At 33.9% G+C, this 22,283-nt stretch overlaps 2 protein-coding genes across 2 annotated transcripts in view; both read right to left on the reverse strand.

Annotated features, from left to right (window-relative positions):
• Positions 1–267: 267 nt before the first annotated feature.
• Positions 268–13,771, reverse strand: LOC110109220 (bZIP transcription factor RISBZ2-like). Its single transcript, XM_020840179.2, has 6 exons — positions 13,248–13,771; positions 10,688–10,772; positions 5,407–5,569; positions 4,794–4,869; positions 4,578–4,703; positions 268–950 (listed from the first exon to the last, which is right to left on the reverse strand). Exons 1-6 carry the CDS (start codon positions 13,677–13,679, stop codon positions 744–746), a joined length of 1,089 nt encoding a protein of 362 aa, XP_020695838.1. The 5' UTR covers positions 13,680–13,771; the 3' UTR covers positions 268–743.
• A 2,731-nt stretch (positions 13,772–16,502) lies between these two features.
• The window catches only part of LOC110110479 (tryptophan synthase alpha chain), a 25,480-nt gene continuing 19,699 nt past the window's right edge, over positions 16,503–22,283 (reverse strand). Inside the window, exons 6-9 of the mRNA XM_028700445.1 lie at positions 19,204–19,281; positions 19,011–19,088; positions 16,882–16,941; positions 16,503–16,799 (exon numbers count right to left, since the gene is read on the reverse strand). Coding sequence (XP_028556278.1) covers positions 16,665–16,799; positions 16,882–16,941; positions 19,011–19,088; positions 19,204–19,281 — 351 coding nt within the window. The 3' untranslated portion in view covers positions 16,503–16,664. The remainder of the gene's footprint in view (positions 16,800–16,881; positions 16,942–19,010; positions 19,089–19,203; positions 19,282–22,283) is intronic.

The following is a 22,283-nucleotide window of genomic DNA, read 5'->3' on the forward strand; positions in this document are numbered from 1 at the left end:
AAGTATAGGCTTATTTGTACAACAATTTTGTGTTCTAAAAAATAGTTTTAGAAAGCAATAAAAAAGCTGTCCTAATTGAAACCTAAATGAATTCAAAACTTCAGCAAAAACCACCTAACTCCATCGATATAGGAGAGAACAAATTGACAACCCACTAATATCTTCTAAACTTACCTTCTAAAATAACAAGATGATGCAGAAATTTAAAACAATAATTATTAATAGAGGAAAGAAGGAAGAGAAAATGGAGCTGGTTTCAATGGCATTATGGCAACAACCATCAAAATAATGAAAATAACAAAATTTGCTTCAAAACTAGATTTGATTATTGCTGCAAGAGTTCTCAGTTTCCCAATGAATGGAGTCACAAGGGTTTGTACCTCGGCAGATCCTCTTCTGGGGCGAATTATCAGGTCCGGTCACCGGGCCTAAATTTTCGTTCGGATTCCATGCGCTTTTGATGTTTTTTGAAAAATAGCAGCTATTAATACACAATTTTAATTGTATTTTAACTGCTTTTTTGTTGAGTATTTGAAAAAATATAGCAAAGGCGCAACAAATATCTTACTCATTGAATATTTGTTGCTTTTTTGATGTGCTTTTCAAATAATCAATAAAATGGTAGCAAAAGAGCAGCTAATATGCAGTTGAAATTGTATATTAGCTGCTCTTTTTTAAAAATACATCAAAAGAAGAGTAAAAACGCAGGAATCCAGACGAAAATTTAGGTCCAGTGACCGGACCTAATAATTTGCCCTCTTCTGGAGGCGTTCCAGGCTTGCCACCCGCTGCATGGACGCTGATCTTTCCATCTTTGCCGGAGGAGAAATGAACCGGGGATTAGGATCGTCACGTATGGGAAGAGCAGCATCAGAAGATATTTCTGATGGTGTAATGGTGAAGGGGATTGTTCCTGTAGCTCTCCTCGCTGCGTCCTCGGCCATTGTTACCTGAAAAAAATGGGAATTGTCAGCTTTGATTATGAGAGTTTCAGATCATTATACTTTTGACTTGAAGATGACTCGCTTGAGATGACTATTCAATTTTAAATTGATTTGATATATGATATATGATCATATTTAAGTATATGTTAATACATAAATGTGTATTTATAATAACATAACACATCAGTAGTTTATCTTTACACACATGCATTTATATTTAATCTATTTAATAAATGAGACAATGCTCCTCAAAATAATCCCCGCTATTGATTTATGTTTTTTTTTAAAATTGTAAGAGAATTTCATAAGAAATTATGACAAAAAAACAAAATATTAGTTGTGGGTGTAAATCTCAGTACTATAAATAAAATGAATAAAAGAAAAATGTACATTAGGATGAGATAATGAAATTTGAAAAATAGATAAATTGCTAATATTTCATTAAGGTTGTTAAAGACAGATTGCTTAGAATTCTATAGTTGAGCTAAATTTGATGTAAGAGTAGATGTAATAGAGACTTATACTGATTATAAGAAATCCAGAATTATCGCAAAAAAGGATAGCAAACAATGCACAAACAAAAGCAAAAGCTGTAGTTTTTTATTATGGGCAAAGTAATAAGAAAGAAGCAAAGGCAAGACTTATACTAATTAGATGCTCGCTTTATGAAAGAACTCTTTTTGGAATAGCCTAATGAATAAAATAATGAGGTATACTGTATTGATAAAAAAAGGCAAGGTATAGTTGTATTTCGATAAACATAAATTTAAAGGAGATACCTATGAAGATATTGAAAATTAAGGCCAGGTGATATTCAACTTGTTTGGTTATTGTATATGTTCAATAACATTTTGAAGAATTGGAGGATGCAATAATTGAAAAAGAAGTATTATGGCGTGTTTATCAAGAGGAAAAAAATATGCCAAGATTATTGTAATTATAAGAGGATCAAATGTATGAGGAGTTATGCAATGATAAAATCGCAAAAAGTAATAAATACAGACTTTAACATTTTTCTTAGGTATAATTACTAAAATTTCATAGTGATTTTTTATTAATTAAGAATGAAAAATTAGAATACTTATTATTATAAAAATTATTTGATATAAATTAACCTAATGAATGCCTGGATTATTCTAATTTATCTGAATGAACAACAAGAGAAATGTCAAATCCTGAATGTATAAATGTTGTTCACCACGTTATTTTAGGTTAAAATGGTTGAAGATCCGGCGGCCTTTTATCTTGAGGCAAAACTCAGTTGAAGACTTTCGATATAAAATTCAGAACCATATGAACTCCGATCTCATCAAACTTACAGTCGAACTAAATGTATCGAAAATACGAACCAACGACACCAAATTCAACTCAATCAGAGCCCAAATGAGTCCAAATTGAAGACCTGAAGTGCCTTCGAAAGGTTCGAACCATTAATTGGATGACCAAAGGATTTCCAAACATGACATGCTTATAGTCGAATCAAGCGGCTCGACGAGACGAATCCAACGAGCCCAAGATCGCCAAATTATGATATAATTAAGACATTCAAATGTCTAGTAAATGGTCCACGATCAAGGGGATCAATATCGGCCGTCCATTCAAACCACTTCCAACATACCTTTGATCAAATGTCTAGTAAACGGTCTACGATCAAGGGCATCAATATCAACCGTCCATTCAAACCACTCCCAACATACCATTGATCTCACTCCTATTTACTGGTCATGCCACTCTCAAAAAATTATAAACAGACCCCTCATTTTTCATTGAGGGGGACCAAAGCAAAGAAGCAAGGAAGAGAAGGGAGAGAAGGAAGGAGAAACAAGAATTATCTTGTTACCAGACTCCTCGACCACCGACCGTTGTCGAATTATCGTCGGACGTCTGCCCGGCCATCGACTGACGCCAGAATTTCGCTCGACCATCAGATGTTGCCATACTACCTCCTGGCCGCCAACTAATATCGGATTTCCGTCAGACAACCGAACATCACTGGATTTCTATCCAATCTCTGTTTGTCACTAGATTTCAACCCGAAGGTTAACTATTGTAATATGATCATCCTCAATTTCCAGGAAAATCCAATCATTTGTAATATATTCAAACACTAGTGGAATCATTTCAACTGGGCATGACCTCGTGATTTGTCCCTTTAGGGTTTTTCATGTAAACAATTCCGGTGTTTCTTTTTTCTTTGTTTGTGTGATGGATACTTGTACAATGCTAAGACGTGAAGTTTTTCATACTTTACCATCGCGAATACTCTAGCCAACAATATATACAGGTGGCTCTCTAGTCATTGTATTACTTATTCATTCTCAATTTAAATTGGGCGGCGCATGCTAATAGTTGGGAGATTATTTTAGTTTTTTTTTTTCTTTTAAAATTGAGCCGTGAAGTCTTTACTACTAATATCCAATCAAATATCGTCTTAAAAAAAGAAAGAGAATAGGAAATTCTCAGCCATAAATTCAATATATATTTTAGACAACTTAAACGAAAATGTAGGACTTGGATGTAGAATTTTCTTTTACCGGCCAATAACCATTAAATTAACAACAAAGGCATATTACGATACCTTTTCTGAAACCACTAGGGCTATTGTGTTGAACGTCAAATTTTTGTTGAGCCACCAATAAGGTATCTAAACATTCAGACTTATAAGTAATTTATTTATATATTTTTTTCTACAAAGCTTCTGTGATTGCATAGAACTACTGCTTGATCATCACAAATCACAGGACCATTCCATCCATTTTCCCTGAACTTAAAAGCTCTCTCACGTTAGCACATGCACGAACTTTCGTTTAGCATGACTTATACTTCCTATAATTTCTAGTAGAGCCTTATAAAAGTTGCTTAATGGACACAATTTATATTCAGTTTTTCAAAAAATAGCATCTCAAAACCAAATTATGAGAAAAACAATGAAAAAACATTCTAGCTTTTTATCGTCCAAACGCTATTTACTTCTCTGCTAGCTATTTTTCCTGGTAGTCTAGCCCAAACAGAATGACATTCACGTTGTAAATTGAAAATGGATGGAATTGTTAAACAAAAATTAATTATGAAAAGAGAGTCAGTTATCATTAAACAGCACACAAGACTAGGAGAAAAATGAGCACTTAAAGCACTGAAATGTATATGATATTTAGAATGATTTATAAAAGAAAGCACAGGCCTAGAGCGTGCATGACTTATAACCAACCAAGCAATTTTTTCTACAGGGGAATTGCTGTTTTGTTATGGAAGTATGGATGGATTCAAGAGAGAAGAACGCATAATAAAAAATATTATTATTTTGGGTTAAATTCTTCATGGGAATCAAACTTTTGAGTTCAACATCCTTTCAGCCTTAAACTAAGAAACAAGCAAGCCCTAGGTAAGAACCATCATTTTATATCCTAGACGGCAAATTTGCTAAAGGCTAAAAATTTAAAACACTAATCTCAAGGAACCCCTAAGGCGTGCAAAAATTCAACAGAAAAATTTTCTATGATAAAATAAAATAACGTGACTTTTAATCCACAAGATCCAGAAAGGACAGATAATACAAAAAAATATACCAGGAAATAATAACACAACCAACAAACCATAAGATCAGCATGCTTTCAAGTACGGTGTGTAGTTTACCTTAGCTCGCAAGGTCTCAGCATCTGCTTTAAGAATCCTATTTTCCACCAGGGTTTCATTGTACTTCTGACTCATGTCAGTAAGACGCTTCAATAGGGACGAGTTTTCAACTCTTAATTGTGAAACCTGTACGTCAAGGGCCACTGAGTTAATAGAGCAAGCTTATTAATAAAAGATAAACAGCAATCAAGGGATAAATAGCTTATCATGCCAGACCTGTGTCTCAAGCTCACTTAAATGCGCTTGCTTTTTTCTTCTAGAACGCCTGGCAGACTCACGATTTGAGAGCATCCTGAACAAGCGAACAGTTGAAAATGAAAGTCATGTAAAACTATTGGATAACAACAGTTTTTCAGTCCATTTTTGCTGCCTTTTCATCTTCTAAAAACAGCACTTAATTTTACCAGATAAACCAACCAAGCAGATAATGGCTTTGCACAGAAAAGAATATGAGCTATGGAAACTTTAAAACATAGGCGAACCAGTAAGAAACAAAGGCAGTTAACTTTCAGTGTATAAACAAATGACAAAACAGACAACAAAACAGCAATATAAAGCAAAGAGACGCATATATTAGGTAAGGAAAAAAAAAAAAAAAAGGTTTGCCTTAAATTTAGTGCTGCACGTCAACATTATGAGTTAGCTTTAACGGGCAGAATTGAGATTTAATATAGCCCACTTGTTTACATTGAAGAAGTCTGGAATCAAATACAATATAAATGTGGTATACAAAATGTAATTGCATATCCAGGATACGAACAACGTGTTGGAACAGTTTGTGATTATGCAAGGGCACAATTCAAGAGCAAAAGGTAAAAACCATAATTACCTTCTAAACCGTTTTGCATCACCAGGATCCATATTTTCTACCTCTCCATTCAGTGCTTCTTCATCAGACAGCTCCTCCCTTGAAGATTCACTAGTAGCTGCTCTACCCTGAGCACAACCTACATTCTGCACAAGGGGCATAGGTAGAACAGCTGTTCCACCACCTGCATTATTAACTTAGAACCATTACCTGATAATACAGATGCAAACACGAGAAAGGGTACTTGCCATTCCAATGTATATCAATGAAAAACAGCAGTAGATAAAGAATAATTGAACTAAAGAAGGATATAAATGTCATTAAAATTAGAAAACATTCTTACTTCATTCCGTTATTAATATAAAAGTTGCCAATATCAGAAATTTGAAAAAAAAAAAAAAAACTGAGAATGAATATAAAGTTCTACAAAGATTGAAATTCGCACCAAGAAAACAAAAACTAGAATGCATTATATTTGATTTCAATTACGCACACAATAAAAAACAAATAGTTTAAAAGATAAAAAAAATAGAAGACTGAAACCGCCAATTGGAAGATCAAGACATTACGCCAATACAAGGAGAAGCATCATCAAAAAATTATTGTCAATACTTGCAAAGTACTCGAACAATTAACATACAATAACAACAAACAGAAATATTGAGAGTAAATCTTGTTGAGTGCTAGAAAATTTGTAGCAATTAATGTCGAGTTTTACATCCTAGTTTAATACGAAGATCCAACACATTCACAGATAAAAGAAAAGAATGCAAGAGTCACTGGAGTTTTTATGAGAGAAATCCAATAGGGCAAAAAACTATGAGACCGGATCCAATTGAAATAATCAATTATGTATTTGAGGTTATGAAGTTTGCTTTTCTCCACAACTGGAGAAGAGAGAATTACACTATCGTAGTAGTAGAGATTGTGTGAGAAGTAGTTGAGGGATAATGATGATAGTCATACAATATTAATTGAGCAATGGTGGTAACCAACATTTTAAAAATTGGAACGGATCGGCCGGTCTGACTGGTTCAACCGTGAACCGGTTTGAAGGCCGATCCGGTTCAGCCTTAAAAACCGGTTGTGCACCAAACCAGCCAGAACTAGTTTGAACTGCTGGTTTAATGTATTAAATTTTTTAAATAAGTTTTAAAGACTATGATTAAATATTACTTGCAACATTCTCACATGACTCCATTACTGCATATGAGCTCCTGTCATGAGTAAAACTAAAAAGTTATATAAATTCTAAAAAGCAAAACATCACAAGTGATGTGGGACTAAACCATACAAAGTAAAAAGCTATCATTGATTTTATGTATACACTATACAAAACAAAACATCTTTTTTTAATGATTTTTTAATTTATTTTTCTAATTGAATAATATTTATTTTTTAGTTGATAATATTTAATTTTTATTTTTTATCCATTTATTTTTATATATTTGATTACATATTATAAAAAATTAATTTTTATAATATGAATAATATTTTTTTATTTTTTTGGGAAAATACTTTTTTAGTTAATAATATTTTATTTTTATCTATTTAAATTTTTATATTTAATTATATATTATAAATAATTAATTTTTATTGTGACTTTTTTATATAATTTATATTTATAATTTCTATCTAAATATGTAATATAAATTAACAATAATTTATATTAAAGTAAATGGTTATTATATTTCATTATTATGTTAATTTTATTAATTTTTATTATATTATCCGGTTGGACCCCGGTTCAACCTTGGTTCGACCGGTCAAAAATTCTTCCAGTTTGGTTTTCACAACCTTGGTGGTTACACAATGATAGTTAGAAGATAATGATCATGCGATAATAGTTGGATGACAACTATGGGATGATGTTGAAGGAACTATGACCACTAGATGGAGGAGGCTGGATAACGGTGGTCAAACGGTGATGGCCAGGCAACATGGTTGGATAATGGCAGCTCGGCGACGACAGTTCAATGACAGCAATCGAATGATGAAGATGGCAGTGGTGCATGATCATTGATGTCTATTGTTAGGTAGAGCCTTAAAGTGCTTTAGATCTCCAAGCTCTCTCTAATCTAAGTCTAGGTCCGTTTCATGTGGAGAATTGAGATTTATTTATAGTAGTTTGAGAGTGAAATTTAGATAAAATTGATGACAATTCATAACACTCTATTTGGAAACTCATAATGGATCTTTTCATCTTAAACAGTTTGATAAGCATATAAGTGTCTTAATGGCCTCAAAATTAAATGATCTTCAAATAATTGGATTCATCTTGTCAAGACACTCAACTGATTATAAGCATGCAAGATTTGAAGACCACTTGGTACTTCAATTAATGTCTCAAAAATTTTAAATATGCTTCAAGTGATTGATTAGCATTTATGCTCTAATCGGATCACTTTTGATGCCATTGCGTTCATCTTATGAGACATTTAGTTCAACTATCAGTGTGTTGAAACCATAGTTTAGATGGTCTTAAATTTATTTTTTTGAAGTTTTTTACACATTTAATACATCAAGATTAGTTCTAATCAAATGAATTTTCTGGATACTTATCAAATCTATATTTTATTAAACCATAGACTATATTTTACATGCGTACGGACCTCAATTTATAATCAACAAGGGCAAAAAACAGTAACTGCTAAGAATACTCCAAGATCTAGCCTAAAATTACAAACTTTAATTCAGTGAACATGGATTTCAACAAGAACAGCAAGTTTCCTATTGAACTTGACCAAAAAAGCAAGAAACGGATCTTGTTACATTACCAAAATCCGAAAACAGCAACACTAGTAATTTCTTGCTACACTACCAACTCTTTAGTAGGGAAAGAAATCCCGATTAATGCTAAAGTAGGAATACTACAAGACCAACAACAGCAAATCAACAGCAAAAGGAAAACCAACACAACACTAATACACGTTTTGCACAAGGCAAATCTCAACCCTCTCACGGCAACCATGCAAACCGGGAAGGGAGGAACAGGGCAACGACAATAATCAGAGGGAAAAACAGGGCATCACAAGTAATCGGTGGAAAAAAAACAGAGCAGCAACTATAATCAACACTACACATCTCCAAATCAAAAGCTGTGCAGGAAAACAAGGAACTGGACGTTCAGATATAGGAAATATTTTGAGAGCTGAACCAAAACAATCTGCAATGAAACACGCATGATGAGATAATCAAAACATCATGTGTTATGATTCAAAACTTTCATATTTGCATCAACTCCCTAATTCTTCCGCTTTATTGTAACATATTCAACATATCAGTGCCTTCTATGCTTTCTTATATGTAACCATATAGCCTGAGTCAATTTGAAAGTACCATGCTATGAATTTTAACACAATTGAATTTCTGAGATTAAAAAATCAAGAGCTTAATTAAGCTTTTTAATAAGTTTGCATCTGCTTTAACTAATTCATATTAGGGAACTATACATCGATGAATACTTGAAGTATGGAAACTGCAAGGAAAATCTACGTTTTTCATTAAAGAAATAAATGCTTATTAGACTTCAACAGCAACCTTCTGTAATTCAAGTGGAAAATAACTACCTGTTCTCCATGCGCATCAAAAAGAAAATGAAGCTCCAAGAATCAAATGGTATCTTGGTTATTGGCTTTTCCATATATTCAACATTCTTATGAGTTTATGACGAACTTTCAAAATCAGAATAAAGAAAAATGAAAATGATTTAGAAGGTTTGTTTTATCTACCATATTTTTAAAATGTAGCGGTTTTTTAGAAAACATGACTGCAATAAATTCTTCTGCCATTATGATTGTTATTGAAGATTGTCTTTAAGTGATTTACATGCTTTTCTCCATTTTTTCTAAGAATTCCTAATCAAACAATTAAATTTTCAAAACTTCGAATAATGCTGATCTTTTTTTCTCTCCCTCTGTGCTCTCCATTCTCAACTCCGCTAAAATAGATATTTGAAGCAGATGCTCAATCCCCTTTAGCCCTATTTTATAGGAATCACACAGAGGATGTTTCTGAGATGACAACCTTGACAAAGTTGAGCATATAATATACCACCCAAATGCTCAATCCCCTTTAGCCCTATTTCACAGGGAGGAGGTTTCGGAGATTACAATTCTGAAAAAGTCGTCTACTATCATCCTGTTGCACTGTACACCACAAAATCAAGGATCTACATTGACCTGTGAAAATAATAAAAGATAAAAATGCCCAAAACAATTCACCAATGGTTTGGCACAATTGATTCATTCCTATAGCATTTAGATTTTCCTGCAATTATACTATGGAAGCAAAAACTTGACTCAAAATGCAGAAAGATGTTCCCATTAGTTATCACTCAATACAGATCCATATAAGCAAATTGATACCTTTCTTATGAAAATAAAACAACCAAGAAGTGCGTGAATCTTACATCAAATAACAATATTATACATAATCTGCCAAAATCCTAACGTGCACCACTTTTGCTAATCCTGTTGATGAGGACATCGTCAGCATTGTCGACGCTTCCTAAAGTAACTCCTCCATCGCATATACGTTTCACATCACCTGTTCACCCATTACTACTTGAAGTTGCATTTAGAATTAAATCTAGTTTAGCTAAGCTTTCCTGGATAAATTCTAACCATGTTTGCTTTTAGCCTACAGCTTTTCTTGCTTTCCCTTTTGCGATAATCTTAACCCAAAGATACAAGCAATTCTTCTTTTTATACGCCGAACAAATCACTGATGCTTGCTTTGTCAGAATCTGCATCTTTATTGGCATCAGCTATAACTGCATCAAATTCATTCCAATACACTGCATTTGATTTACACCTCTAAAAGCTAAACATGCATTTACACCTCTAAACATGCATTTACACCAATACAATGCATCTTTATTGGCATCAGCTAAACATGCATTTACACCTCTAAAAGCTGCATAAATAAATTAAAAAATCATAAAATATCCTTTTAAGATATACTTTGCTTCATTGTTCTTAATAATTCATTCCAATACACTGCACTGCACAAATTATTTTCTTTATACAAATGTTAATCAGCTAACATTGAAGGGTTACACAAAATCTAATAGCTGATAAATCATGCACAGCCTTAGGCATCAAAATTTTAAAAAATTCCATTCATGGTACTTCAACCATAATTTAATTGATTTTTCTACTTCAAGTTTTTAAGAGAAAAGTATAGGACCAGTGAAAGCTTTTATCTCTAAACAAATGCACTGGACGCGCTGTTTTTCTGAACTGCTAACATTCAAACAAAAAACCATTAAGACATCAAGGTGAACGTTAATGCTAGATACCTTTGACTGGAGCTTCAGATCCCAACGAAGAAGAATCACATCTACTCTCAGCTTTAGAAGTATTTTGAGATATCATGCCAACACCCTGGAAAGGGGACACAATTTATTATCACACCCCACATTCCACACAAGATGCACCATTGTACACCGACCAAACATGTGCAAGTGCAAGAAGAGAGATTTTGAAAGAAGATGAAATCATAAGGAAAATTAATCTCAGATACAGCACGAGTTGCAGTAAATAAAATACAGGCCATTTCAGGCCATCCTCAGATTTCAAAAACAGAATGATCGGCTTCAATTACGGGCATCTGACTCTAAAATCAACCTTTTTAATGTAAGAAATGGCACAAGTGGCTACAAAAAAATTTCTATTCTATTCGGAGTAGCTGATTCACAATTTTTTAGTTCGATGGAGTTGTAATTGCGGAGTTTTATTGGTTTCAGTTTCAATAACCGGAGATGCTTCGTTCATAGAAGGGAAACTCTCATTTGGATTGCCACAGCAAAACAAAACAAAACAAAAAAGAGGGAAGTAACAACGATAATAGCAATTTCTTCTTCTCCGCATCCAACTCTCATCATTTCAAGACATATATGCATTCTCTCTTAGTCAATGACAAAGAAAAAGGGGCATCTCTATCCCTATTTTCAGATTTCTATGAAGTGCAATATCTCCATACATCTCTTCTGAAGATTAGTGAATATCTAACTTTGTGATGCTATAAATGTAATTGGAGCTCACTGAACTACATAAATCTCTTTGTTATTTGCTTGTTATTATTAACTGACAGATGTTGTTGTTAGTGATCACGACAAGCGCAGTTACATATACATAACCTCTCACTAAACAAAGATATGAAAACTAGAGCAATAATATTACAAAATCATCTAACACAACAAAGTATCATGTAAATGGTGGGCCACGGTGGTGGCAGCAACTGCTACAGTGGAAACATAAGCAAGCCATCATTATTTGCTAAATGAGCGGACGCCCTGAAGAATATAATTTAAATTTTCTCTATGTTACTATAAGTCTTATTAGTTCTTTGTGGAATTTGATTGTGTTGATCAAGTGGATTATAATATTGTCTCAGACCTCAATTCAATTTGTCGTGCTTGCTGGGGGGTGTGGGGTCCTCCCCCTGCTTGGGTTCGGGTGCTTTTCTGTACAACGCCTTGACGTTGTGTTCCCGAGACGATGAAATTATGAGATCTTGATTGGGTTTTCATCATTCCTAGCACCATCAACTTTAAGTATGATAACAAAATTGTTGCTATTATAGGCTCAATACTCAATGACGATTTCAAATAACCTTAATTGAAAGTTCTCTCTTTTTATTAGAAGTAGTAATTAATTATAGAGACTTATGCTTATGAAAAACCTGAAATTATATTGAGGGAAAAATCTTTGGTCAGTCTCTAATCTCGAACTTAATATACCTTCTGAAAATTTGATTATGAGCATCTCCTCAAACTCTTCCAGTGAGAGGCCAGCGTAAAATTTCTAAGACCACATGCGAGTGCACATTTACACTAGCTATAATAATTCATATTCAATGTACCTAATAACAGATTGAGCCTATTTTCACCCGTGCGATGGAATAACGAAATTAGCTTATGTGGAAAATTACATCGACTTAATATGCTTAAAATGGATTCCTGTCATTAACAGAAGCATGTTTTTTTGTACCATACATTTACCAGTAACTATTTAATAACCTTTGCACACAGCACAACAATTTTTTTTTTAGTTGATTACAAGTAAGAAAAGTACGCCGGCTATGTTTCTCAATTAATAATCGTGACAGAAGCAACCTCAAAATACAAGGTTTCAGTCACTCATCTCGCCTTGAGGAGCTGTTTGGCTAGAAGCAGTATTTAATAAATACCGTAAATTCAGATTTAGTTAGTAAAGTTTGAGAGGATTAAAACCTGAAAAAAATGTTTGATAATGACAACTATTAAATTTTGTTAAACCATGATAAATTATTTCAGTCTTTGTTTTCAGATTTACTATTTTTGAGAGAGAAGTTGTTAAATCCTGGATTTAATGAATGACGGACTGATACAGCATTTATTAAGACAGTACAATTTAAAGTTCTCAAAATTCTATTTATAAATATTCAAGCTAAATCTCAGTTAAATCCTGTGTACAATAGGGATGCCAGACAGCCCTTATAAAATTACTGAACGTTTTCTTGGCCTCTCAGTTGTGTCGAAGACCCCACACTCCAGCTATTAAAAAAATTACATACCCTAGCCGAAGTCGTCGAGATAATTTCATTACTTGCTTCACGTTACATAATTTACCCAAACGATGCTAATTAATCGTAAGTACTTGCTAATTAGATTCACGATAAAGAGCATAATAGATGTTTAAGATAGCAATTGATTTGCTCCCTTGTAGTTTCTTGCTCTTTATTTTTCACTTCCAAACCAAACATAAAGAACAGCTAGAACCAGACAAGTTTCTGTTTGGGGGACAAAATGAAGTATCGAAACAGAACCAACAGAAAATGATACAAGAATAGCCTCAGGATTCATTCGAGAGCTTTACCTGTAACTTTGCAGCAGCCGCAGCACAGGAGCTATGAAGCTTCTTCGTTAGAATACTAACACACACCATCGGATCAGCAATCGAAAGCTTCATCTGTGCAGCAACAGAATCGTGAGGCTCCTTAATCTCAACCATCTCACCCTCACCTCGTACCGCTCCTCCTCCATCCTCCCTACCCAACGAAACCGCGGCATTATAGCTAGGGCCAGGCTTCGGGTCCCGAAAAGACAGAACTCTCGGATAAGAATCTTCTCCCGAATAGGACGTATCCGGTGTCGGATATGCCTCTTTGGCCGTCATTTCTTCAAGATACTTCTCCAATAACCACTCCGGCGGACACCGTTTCATTGCGCTTAGCTCTATATCGGTTATCGCCGGCGACGGAGCGCAGAAGGGATTCAGCAGGTCATCCATCGAGAAAACTTTATCCATATTGTCTCTTTGGAATTTTCGCTTCCACTTGCTCTTAAAAATCTAGCTTCTCCTCTGGCGTTGAGAAAGCAGAAAAGAGAGAGAGAGAAATAGAGCGCGATGCTTATATAGTGCGTGCTGGGGATTAAAAAACAAGAAAATTAAATTTTTGCGGGGAAATCGTCGCATTCTCAATTCGGATATTTTAAAATCGGTATATATATATATAAGCCCAAATTCATTTATCTGTATATATACACTCATATGTAAAATAAATAAATAAATAAATAAAGTATAACCATAGTATATTAAAACTATAAAGTATAAAGAGCCTAATAAGAGAGGAAAAAAAAAAAAGAAAGAAAGGCCTATGGGCATCTCCAACCGAACGCCAAACGAGCCTATGTCGTCCGTCCGTCGCTCCAACCGAATGCAAAAAGTTTCCGCCATTTACTTGCAGGTGAACAGTGCGACGCCAATATTGGCGTCGCACTGTTCACCCACACCATTTTACTCTCTCAACCGATAAAATGCGCGAAAGGGAGAAGATCGTTAACTTCCGAAAAACACCTAAAATGGCGTTCGATTGGAGAAGCACCACGCCATTTTAAAATTCTGCGTTATTTTGCCATAAATTTTAGAGTTCTCCGTTGGAGATGCCCTAAAGGCAACCTAACTACAGAAGGACGTAGAATGCTTGGAGAACGAGCATCTCTAGATCAACGAAATTTGGCAAGAGTATTTCTAATTAATTTTTTTTTAACTTTATCTCTAAAAACTTAAAAAAACAAAACAAAATCCTCACCCAAACAAAAGGATATGAACCTTTTTTAGTGGATATTTATTTCGTGGCTTGTGTTACATTGAACTTATAGGCAGCTTAAAGGGAGAAACTATTTTGTGCGGATATCGGATGGTCCATAGATCAATTAGAATGCACCTCGTCATTCGGTACATATCGGTACCAAACACCGGTATCAAACAATAAAAATGACGTGACGCGTTCTGATTAATCTCCGGACTCCGTCTAGTATCCGTACAAAATAATTTTTCGTTTTAAAGGATTGTGTGTCTGCTAAAAAGATGTGAGGCCATTAGACAGATATTTTTGCTAATATTTTAGTGAACAAATATATAGATAAGATTTGGGAAGCTCCATATGAATGTAGCATTTTAATTTGATTAGCATCATCCCCTTGTTTTGACTTCTTGCCATTATTCTACCCGTTTTTAAATGTTTTGACCTTAGATCAGAAAAGAAAAAGCTAAGGGACAAGCAAATCAACCAATCAGCCAGCTGAGCAGACCCCAGCAAGTTGAGGCATGTGGCCCCATTGACCCTACGCTGGCCCCATCCACAACCAACTGGCTGCAGATACATAGCCGGTAGTCTTATCTTTTATATTTGCAGGGAGACTATTCCATTAAATCATAGCACATGATGAGGGCACTTATTCTCCCTTGCTTATAAAAAAGCTTCTAATTTTAATATGTTAATTGAGAGCTTATGCTGCTAATAAAAAAATCTTAGATTTAAATTTTGGATATGTGATATGCGTGTGAGCTATCTTCAATTGGCTCAAAAAAAAAAAAAAAAAAAAAATAAAATGACAAAAAAAAAAAAAAAAAAAAAAAAAAAAAAAAAAAATCTAAACCAATTTTGATGGGAGAAAAGAAAAAGTTGGGTCATGGAGCATTTTAGAACTCGTAATTTTATTTTGAAATGAATATAGTATATGAAATATTAATTTATTTTTGTATTGTACTTATCTGAAAATATTTCCAAAAATCTTAATATCCATCATAATTAAAATTTGATAAGTATACCCTCACTTATTTATTTAAATATACTAAAACATCCGAATTTATAATTTATAAACGAGAGAGAGAGAGATTTTAATAAATAATATTTGAAATTTAAACTATACTAATTAATTATAAATAATAATTTATTAATTAATTTTTAACGACGAGATTTGTATATAGACATTAAATCTATCATCATCAAAGTAAGGAGTAAGAGTAAAATTTTTAAAACATCCAAATCAAAGTGAGTACTTATGTCTTTTAATAATAATAATAATTTTGTTCTCTCCTTAAATTAAATGCATCAAAAGATAATGATTTATGCTATTAATTTTATAACAAGTTAGATTATGATTTGTCTTTCTCATATCTAATAGTTGGCCAAATTGAATAAAATGAAAATTAATATATTACACTTTTCATAGAAATTAAATGAATGATATATGAATGTATTTGTTAATATAAATATGATTGAATGTGAATGTTAAATGATGGAGCACATTGTCTTATAATACTGATTCAGGACACAACATATTCCTGCACATAAATTAAAAAAAAAAAAGAATTAAAAAAAAATTCTTTTATTAATACTATTTTAAAGTTCATATATGCATAACATTAATAACCATGTTTGAAATAAATTTAAATATAATTACTTATTTTTTAAAATAAGCATACTAATTGTTAAGGCCTTATGTTATTATAATTTTAAAATCATTATTTACTCACTAAGTTCTTTTAAGACTCACTATTCCTATTGAAAAATATTTACATGTACAATTCAATTAACTAAAATGAATAGAAAAGAAGAAAATATATATCGTAGGCACGACGCACCAGAAAAAAATATTTATCTTAGTTGTTTTTAATTTTTGAGATTTTAGTTGCTCTTTCAGTTTATTTAACATAGTTTTAGATTAATTGATTATCTGTTCCCGCATCGTTAATCGAGCCTCCGGGCCATAACGTGATAAATACCTTGAAACTTATCATGCTTATATCAAGGGAAAGGCATAAAAATAACAAGAGAGCAGCACATCATAAAATCTCTAAAAAAAACTTTTAATAAAAAAAAAAAAAAGTTTCAAGCCACCCCTTCCACATGTCCATAGCCATATTTATCAACCATATCGATCAAAACTGATTGAAGTGATGCTCTATAATTCCTTGTAAAAAAAAAGTCCTTTTGGAGTGAAGTTCTCAAGGCACTGCAGCCTTGAGCAGCTTCGTGAAGCTTTCCAGCTCCTTCAATCCTTCTTCAGGGGATTTGGCCTCAGCCAAGATCTTCACCATGGCACTACCAACAATCACACCATCTGCTCCCCAGCAAGCAACCTACAATTATAGGGAAGCAATAAGAGAAATATTGGCCATGGGATAAATAAAAGACAAGCAAAACTGTCTTCACACAGCCTACCTGTTTGACATGTTCCTGTTTCGATATGCCGAAACCGACTGCAACTGGTTTATTTGTTACCTGTATGAATAGAAACTAAATAATTATATATATAAAGAAAGTCGCTTTAAGAAGCAGAAAGGAAGCTGTTCCAAACGAAGTCTTATTTTAATACTGTCGTTGCAAAGTCCCGAGTTCTAGATGAGGAAAGTAGAGGGTTACGATAGATAGTAGACAGTCAGCACAAAACTTATCGAATAATTATGACATTTCTAACATGAACTTATTTTGAAAAAAGTCCTTACCAAAAGGCTTTAGAGGTTGTCATTTCATATGAAACTTTTGGACCTTGGGGGAACACTCTAAGATGCAAGTTGAACATATCAATGGGTGTTTCATTTTCTATCTAACAAAATAGAAGAACTTGACATCTCTTAGACACAAGCTGATAGCTGCTCTAAAGAGTAACTTCGAAATTTGTGCTCACAAACAAATCTGTCGACATAGTCCACAGTTTTTATGTTTAGTTTATCAGTTATGCAATGTATTAGAGTTTCTAAGACTTTGATGTCAATTGCTTTGTTTGCCAGGAGATAAAAGTCATTCACTCGAGTTTCCTCATATATTGTCTTATGAGACTTTTCTTTATTTGTTCCTTAAACCTTGCTATTTAAGGACTCCATAGGGTTATTTCTAGAGAATGGAGGAATGAATGGAATCTGAGGTTTCGTTTGGAACGGTTTTCCTACTACTTCTTAAAGCAGTTTTTTAGGACAGAATTTTAAATTTTTGTACTAAAAAACTACTTTAAAAAATAATAAAAAAGCTGTCCCAACTCCCAAACCAAGCCTGAATCTCTTCAAGCCTCGCATTTTCAACCACATTTTCTTGCCAGTTTGAATGAGTGTGATGAAATCCCTCCCACTCGAGTATTAGACAGCCAAGTGAGACAACTGGTATTCTTTTGAATGATTCGCAATCACAAGTCTATGAGAGAAAACCTATCTTTCCACTATATGCTTCATTCCAGCCTTCTTATCTTTCTTGTATGATGTAATATTTTGTTCCATACTTCCCCAGATTCAACAAAGGTGCACTTATTTGACGCATAACCAATGCCACTACAATTTGGTTATATAACAAATCAAACTTTTCAGATTCCAAATCACATTATTCCTCTCAATCATTTCGTCTTGCTGGGACTTGCTGGAACTTTTATTTTTACATGACAAGATGACCATAATGGACATTTTTTTAGTTATTAACAGTCAATGTATGTATTTTATGATATTTAAATATGCAATCAAGTGTCCTAAGCATGTCTTGCCCCATTTTCAGGATTTCCTTTGTCCCTATCATGTCATGTCACTTTTATGGCCACCCTTGCAAGCATCGATGCTTCATAATTCGTTGTAATCACCTCCATCATCAATACAAAAAAATGCAAACACAGTATTAAGCATCATATAACTTCATTGTAATTGGGAACTTTTTGGACATCCAAATACCCTATCTTCAACAATTTTAACATACAATATAATGGGCTCATCTCATCTATAACTGCCAAAGTCAATTCTTAAGGGACTTGTTACTACCAACTTTGCCTTAATTTGATTAAGAGATGTTGTTTATGTTTTTGATGAAATGTTTCAAATAAAAAAAAAAATAGATAGGTAAACTTTGTGCACGCAAAGATGAGAAAATAAATTTTACTTGTTTATAACGGTAGAAAATATGTAAACAAACAAAAATAGTAGACGAGCCTCTATCTCACATTTAAAAACAGAAGTGAATAAAGCCAAAAATGCAACGTTAGAAAGATTCTACTTGTTTCCATACATTGAATTATTTTCATGATCTAATTTTATGATAATTATTATACACTCCTTAGCGTTCTGGTAAATTTGCAGCACTGTAAGATCACAACCTTTGGAGCTAATTTAGGTAAAATTTTGATGTTCTGAAGCTTTTAACGAGCTTGCTAGTTTCTGTAGGGATTTCTTATTTGAATGTAAAATTTGGTCAATGAAAGAAGAGGTGATAAAGTACCCAAAAAAAATTAGAAAAAAAATATATGCACCTAAACCATTTCATGAGATGAAAATAACAAATAAATGAAAAAACGTAAAAAGGATTCAGAACAGGAAAACCTTTTTAATATCCTGAAGCAGAGATTGCACACGCAAACTAACAGATGAACGGGTGCCTGTGACGCCAACAGAAGTCACCTAATTTTATGTCATTTTGAGAACGGGATGCAGGATAAATCAGTAAAAATAACTAGGAGAAAACATTTAAATGACGCGTTAAAAAAAAGAAGAAGAAAAAAAAAAAAAAACTTACAAGATACACAAATCCTTCTGAGGCTTCCACAATTGCTTTCATCCTATCAGTGGGCGTGGTTGGTGTCGTAAGCAACACCTCCATTATATTACAAACAATTCATATGGTAAGAGAGAGAAAATATACATATTATAATCACAAGAAAATATCAGAGTTTGGGCTATAGTCTCAATTTCATCATTATCATCATCGAGCCTTATCTCAACGATTTGAGATTGGTTCTACAAATAATCATTTTGTATTCTTTCCGATTGAATATTGCATGAGCCGTTAAACCTATTCTTTATCGTTATTTTGAATAACTTCTATTCAGAGAATATTAGGTTTATCCTTTTCTTTTCTAATTCTCATAAGATGATTTATCAACTCGCCTAACAGATACATTTTTTGTCCTATATTGTACATGTCCAGATCGCCCAAGTCTTCCCATTAATATTCAACAAATGTCACTTCAACTCTTCCTCTAATATTCTTTTATCCTTTACCATTTTGTCACGTACCACCTTAACACTCTCATTTTATATAACACTCAATTTTGACCTCAATGATTTTTATAGCCTAATATTCAAATTCATATAAATTCATTGATTTAATTACAATTGTGGGCTCCAAAAATTCGTGCCCCAGCCTCCCCGTTGCTTTTCGGGGAGTTTTAACGGATTAAATTCCGGAGTAAATTTTGGGAAGGCAAATGAGTTTGTAGATAAGAAAGGACCCAGACATTTCGACCTCATTTTGTGAGGACTTTATGATCTGAGTTTTGGTTTTCTATAGGCACAAGCCCCTACAGTTAATTACCCCTCATGATAACGAGAGAGAACTTTCGATTAAGGCTAGTCGTCGATCAGATACAAAGAGAATATGTAGTATCTAACACATAGTAGCAGCATGGGCTTAAGTATTGAAAAATTGAGATTTTGATATTTAAAGATTTGAAAATTTCACAATCTTGCACTTAAAGCGGATGGTGGGGGATTGGATGATGGACCCGATCAAGATCCCATGGTTTCGTCATCCCGAGCCATTGTGGTCCCTGGTCTACTTAGACAGAGGAGGTAGTCGACCCAACCTGACAGAATGATCCTTTTCGGCAACCATGGGTTGCTTCGTCTAAGGGTACCTTATAGACCTGGGGTGGGTATTTGCCTAAAGGGACAAATTTGAATCCACCTTAGCTAACAGAGGACTTTATGCCCTATTGATTATATCTATTGATTCATATCTCAATGATTTGATGTCATTGGAGAGCATACGAGATCTGACCATAACCATAATTTAGTGGTGTCATTTAGCAGAAAACCACCAAGTTCAGAGGGGCCCGGCCATAATTGTTTATCCTGCGGTGTCATTTGATAGCAAAATCGCTGGTTATAGAACACGTGACACGTCCTTACTGGCAGGAGACTATTTGATAATGAATCCTAGTGATATTCTCGACCAGACATTATATCTATGTGAATTGAAGTTATTTTCAAATTTACCCACCTTAGCAAATTGTTGCGGAGGATGGATATATTTTTCTTTTAAGTGTTTTGATGAAAAATTTTAATTTTAAACATTTTTTTAATTTTGGTATTTTCTTTGAGTTTGAATTTAATGGGCATTTGAGAATTTGGAGAGTATTTAAAATATTTGTGAATTAACCCCTCCGGTTGAAATCTACATTCAACACGGCTATCATCGGTGTATATGCGATCATTTGAAAATATTTGCATTTTTGTGGGAGTTTGAAGGCAATTAAAAATGTATGATTCCCTCCGATCAAGATTTTCTATCAACACGGCCATCATCGGGGTATTCATGAGGAATTTCATTTATAAATTGAACATTGTCGACTCTATCTATTTGTTGACAAATGATCGGGTTCATTGTCTGCTTTGTGATTTTGTTAATGGATTTTTCTTGTTATAGACCTTGAAGGCCTGATATGAAAATATAAAATAAATATCCCACTTGATATAGCGACCGTATATTTATCTGATAGTTCGAGCTGTGTCGACTCATATCTACCGGCATAGAAAGATCAGGCTTGAACTTGGGTTTATAATTTACGCGCAACAATCCTAAACATCACGTGTGTGAATATATTACGCTCGCCAAGGCCCATGCGGGTGCATTATACATTAGAAGCTCGTGCTTGTCATAGCTCTCTTGTATTTTGCTTGTTTGCCGCACATTGGATGCATCGTCGGGTTTCCTACAACAACTCATAGGAGTTTGTATCTACTACGTATTATCCATCTCCGGTTGCAATGGATTAATATATTTATCAACCATTGAGTAATTGCCAACTGCAAGGGAGTTGTAATATTAAACACTTATTATTGATTACCAATTGTAGACATGCTATCTGAAAGTGCTCAAATGACACTAAAAAGTGCTCTGATACCACTTGAAAGTGCTCAGATGACACTAGAAAGTGCTCTGATACCACTTGAAAGTTCGTTAGGGATGTTAAGCCCTTATGAACTGGCCCAAGGCTAATAATGAGATAGAGAGGTGAATCAATATTTAAAACAAAACTCAAACTTAAAACCAAAAACAAGATTCACCACAATCAAAACCAATGATGCGGAAATTAAATGCGGAGGTAAAAAAAATGTACTATTAATTTGTGGAGATAAAAGCCTAAAAAAAAGGAAGAGTGGAAGAGTGATGATGATGAAAAGAATGATGATGGGTAAAAAAAAGAGAGAAGAAAAGAGAGATTTTTTTGTGCACATTTATCATTGCCACCGCTTCGCCAAGGTATAATGTTTCTAACTCAAAACCCCATTTTCAGCACTCACGGCGTGTCGGTGGACCACCCTACGTGCTCTGTAGCAAAGTGGGAGGGAACCCGGTGCGACGCTTGCCGTGAGGCAGGTAAGCATCTTAAGCCCTCTCATAACGTGAGTGGGTCAATTTTAAGCACCCGTGCGTACCTCAACGCCGGCAGGAAAAGAAAATTACACATTTCTAAACATGTACCTTGAATACCCCTAAGCGCTCTCGTAGCGTGGTGGGTATTGAAGACCATGGCCATGGTGTCGCCCGACACATACCTTGTGATGCCCCAGATATCAATAGTGAAAGGATTC

Source organism: Dendrobium catenatum, unplaced genomic scaffold, assembly GCF_001605985.2.
Source record: "Dendrobium catenatum unplaced genomic scaffold, ASM160598v2 fragScaff_scaffold_1520, whole genome shotgun sequence".
NCBI lineage: Eukaryota > Viridiplantae > Streptophyta > Magnoliopsida > Asparagales > Orchidaceae > Dendrobium > Dendrobium catenatum.